Raw genomic sequence first — 3,313 nt, 5'->3', positions numbered from 1 at the left:
TTACTGTCGATTTAGGGCCAGATAGCACTGCATTTTGCTCTGTGCTTGTGCTTGTGTTTCCCAATAAGCAATGTAGTTTTGTTTTGACTGTGTTGTAATTTGGTTTATCCTGATTGATTGGATGTTCTGGTCCTGAGGCTTCAGTGTGTTAGTAGAACAGGTTTGTGAACTCAGCCCCAGGACCAGCTGGATGAGGGGACTCTTTTCTTTGCTCAGCTCTTGGCATTGCAGGGCTTGGTAGTGATATGAGAGGGGGTCACTGTATTTTAGATGTTTCAAAACTTAATTGCTCTTTTTTGAGTTTTTATTATTAGTGGATATTTGCCTAATTCTGCCCTGCATGCATTGTTTGTAGTTTTCCTCTGGACATGTAGGAGAATCTTACAGAACTCTGCATGCAGGGTTTCAATGGGATGTTTGTCCCATTTGATGAAATCTTGTTTTGCAAGTGGACCCCACACCTCGCTGCCATAAAGTGCAATTGGTTCAATGACATATTCAATTACTTTTAGACAAATTTAATAGGTATTTCAATTTGAATTTGCTTTTTAATTGCGTAGTTTCTCTCTCTCTCTCTGTCTCTCTCTCTCTCTCTCTCTCTCTCTCTCTCTCTCTCTCTCTCTCTCTCTCTCTCTCTCTCTCTCTTCTCTCTAGCTGACTCTGTCTGTGACACACTATCCATTATATACAGATATTCACTATCCATGATATACAGTATTTCACTATCCATTAATGCTGTATTTCACTATCCATTATATGCAGTATTTCACATAGTGTTCTTCTTCAGACTAGAGAGAGAGACAGACACTCTCTACCGGTTTTTAGCGGTGGTGGTTTGATAGGGGTCAAAAAGAAGTGTACTATATGGGGGAGTAGGGTTTCATTTAAAGAAATTAGCTATAGTGTAGGCAGACAGCCACTCACTCTCTGGTTGTTTGTAACGGTGGTAAAGGACTATGTCTGTGGCGTGGTTAATGCCAGTGGTCAGGTTCTCCATGGGGCTCTTGCCAAACTTGTTGACCCGGAACACAAAGTTATTAATGTAGGTGACRCCATATATGTAGTCCTCAAAGATGTCGATGCTGAACGGATGGAGCAGGTCTGGGGATGGAAGGAGAGAGAGTTAGGAACCTGCCTTAACTATGTCCCTTTGAGAACTGAACAAGGTCAACCCACTCTGTAAAACAGTGACAACTGGATCAATTTCACTACTTATCCTTTAATTCATAAATTGTTACCCATGTAAAATTCAGTAGGAAGCAAAGATGGGTGGTATCCTCATAAAACTACACTGAACCCCAGCCCTGAGATAAGTGTAGTTTAGTGTAGTGAACTGAACTGTTTTTGAGTCCTGTGATGGAGATGACAGGGTCGGAGCCGTTGAGTCGAACGCTCCCGATAACAGAGAGCTTAGCGTCCGCCCAGTACAAGCGCTCATTGAAGTAGTCTACCGCCAGACCTGGAGAGAGGAGGAGGAGGAGGTGGTGGTAGAGGAAGAGGAGTAGGAGCGGAGGGTTAAAGAGGACATGGATAACACAAACAGTGACCAGAAAAAAGGTATGACACCACTTACACCACTATGCTAATGCTAGGGCATAATGCTATGTATAATGCTAAGTGTTAATACTAATGCTAGGCTACAATGCTAATGCTATACAGACCTGTGGGCCACTGGATGTTCTCATGGACCAGGGTCTGTCTCAGGGTTCCATCCATGGCTGCTGTCTCAATCTTAGGGTGGTTTCCCCAGTCGGCCCAGTACAGGGTCCTGAGGACACAGAAACRCAGTCAAAACAGCTCAGCAGGAAATACAAGTTTATTATTCGAATTTTTTTGATAATTTATTTTCGCATTGTCTTTTCCAGGACAGTAGTGGATGCATAACTAGGCCAACTCAATATAGCTGGGGTTGGCTGGGCTTGGCTGGGGTTGGCTCAGTAGTGGTAAAGGGTACTAGTCTCTGAGTGGTGCAGCGGTCTAAGGCACTACATCGCAGTGCTCGAGGCGTCACTACAGACCTAGGTTCGATCCAGGCCTGTATCACAACCGGCCGTGATCAGGAGTCCCATAGGGCGGTGCACAATTGGCCCAGCATCGTCCGGTTTAGGGGAGGGTTTGGCCGGGGTAGGCCATCATTGTAAATAAGAATTTGTTCCTAACTGACTTGCCTATTTAAATAAAGGTTAAATAAAATAAAAAAATCTCACCCTCTCTGGGGGTCCACTACAATGGCGTTAGGCTCATCTATCATGCCTGAGATTAGGGTCTTGCGGTGTTTGCCTGAAAGTTGGGCCACCTCGATCACATCTCTGCCAGATTCAGTCCAGTACAGGTTACCAGCCACCCAGTCCACCGCTATACCCCGAGGCATGTTTAGATGCCCTACAATCTAGTCAGAGGGAGAGATGACAGAGGGATGTTTAGGTACATCTCATTATGTTGTGAACAGAAAACAACAGACCTTTCTGAACTATGAGACTTGGCACTAACTGCATTCCACTTATATTGTATCACACATAGGATGTCATAACAGTGCCCATGTTTTAGTGTGTGTGTGTGTGTGTCTGTTTGTGTGTGTGTGCATGTGTGAGTGTGTTAATGTGTGTGTGTGTGTGTGTACATGTGTGTGTACGTGTTTGTGTTTGTGTGTGTGTGCATGTGTGTGTGTGTGCGCACGTGCATACATTCCTGTTTGCGTCACTCAAGCCTCACCTCCAGGGTAGTAACACCTCCCTCACTATGGCGGCGGTTGCGGCGTGTATTTGACGATGTGCCAGAAGAGGAAGATGACGATGATGAAGGCAGCTCGTAGGAGGAGATTCTGCCAGTGTGCCAGTTGGTCCAGTAGATGCGGTTGGTCTTGACGTGCAGGTCCATGGCATCGATGCGTACGTTGGCATCGCCCTGGAAGCTCTGCTCGTAGCGCCAGTTGGGCATGCCAGGGTCCAGGCTGCGGATCTCGTTGTCATCGGCGATGTAGAGCACCTGTCTGCTACTGTTCTGGTCTGGAAAGACCGGAGGGAGGGGTGGAGGGCGGGAGGAGGGAGAGAGCGAGAGCGAGCGAGTGGTAGGGAAGGAGGGAGAGAGAAGTCAGGAAATGAAGACAGAACTTCCACACAGAATTCATGAAATGTCAATGCATTCATTGTGGCTGCGGAAGGTTTAAGAAAACACAATTTCAAAGTATTTAGGGTTTGAAGAAGAAAACTACACAACTAAATAAAACTACACACCTAAAAGAACACTACACTACTAAAAGAACACTACACTACTAAAAGAAACTACACTACACTACTAGAAGAACACTACACTA

At 45.5% G+C, this 3,313-nt stretch overlaps 1 protein-coding gene across 1 annotated transcript in view; it reads right to left on the bottom strand.

Moving 5' to 3' along the window:
- LOC111966124 (low-density lipoprotein receptor-related protein 1-like) overlaps positions 1-3,313 on the bottom strand; it is a 281,628-nt gene that overhangs the window by 20,524 nt on the left and 257,791 nt on the right. The window contains 5 exon segments of the mRNA XM_070444337.1: positions 925-1,101; positions 1,340-1,459; positions 1,662-1,768; positions 2,208-2,389; positions 2,713-3,005. Coding sequence (XP_070300438.1) covers positions 925-1,101; positions 1,340-1,459; positions 1,662-1,768; positions 2,208-2,389; positions 2,713-3,005 — 879 coding nt within the window.

Source organism: Salvelinus sp. IW2-2015, linkage group LG7, assembly GCF_002910315.2.
Source record: "Salvelinus sp. IW2-2015 linkage group LG7, ASM291031v2, whole genome shotgun sequence".
Lineage (NCBI taxonomy): Eukaryota > Metazoa > Chordata > Actinopteri > Salmoniformes > Salmonidae > Salvelinus > Salvelinus sp. IW2-2015.
The sequence above is the reverse complement of the archived record's forward strand: the minus strand, read 5'-3'. Positions and strand labels throughout refer to the sequence as shown.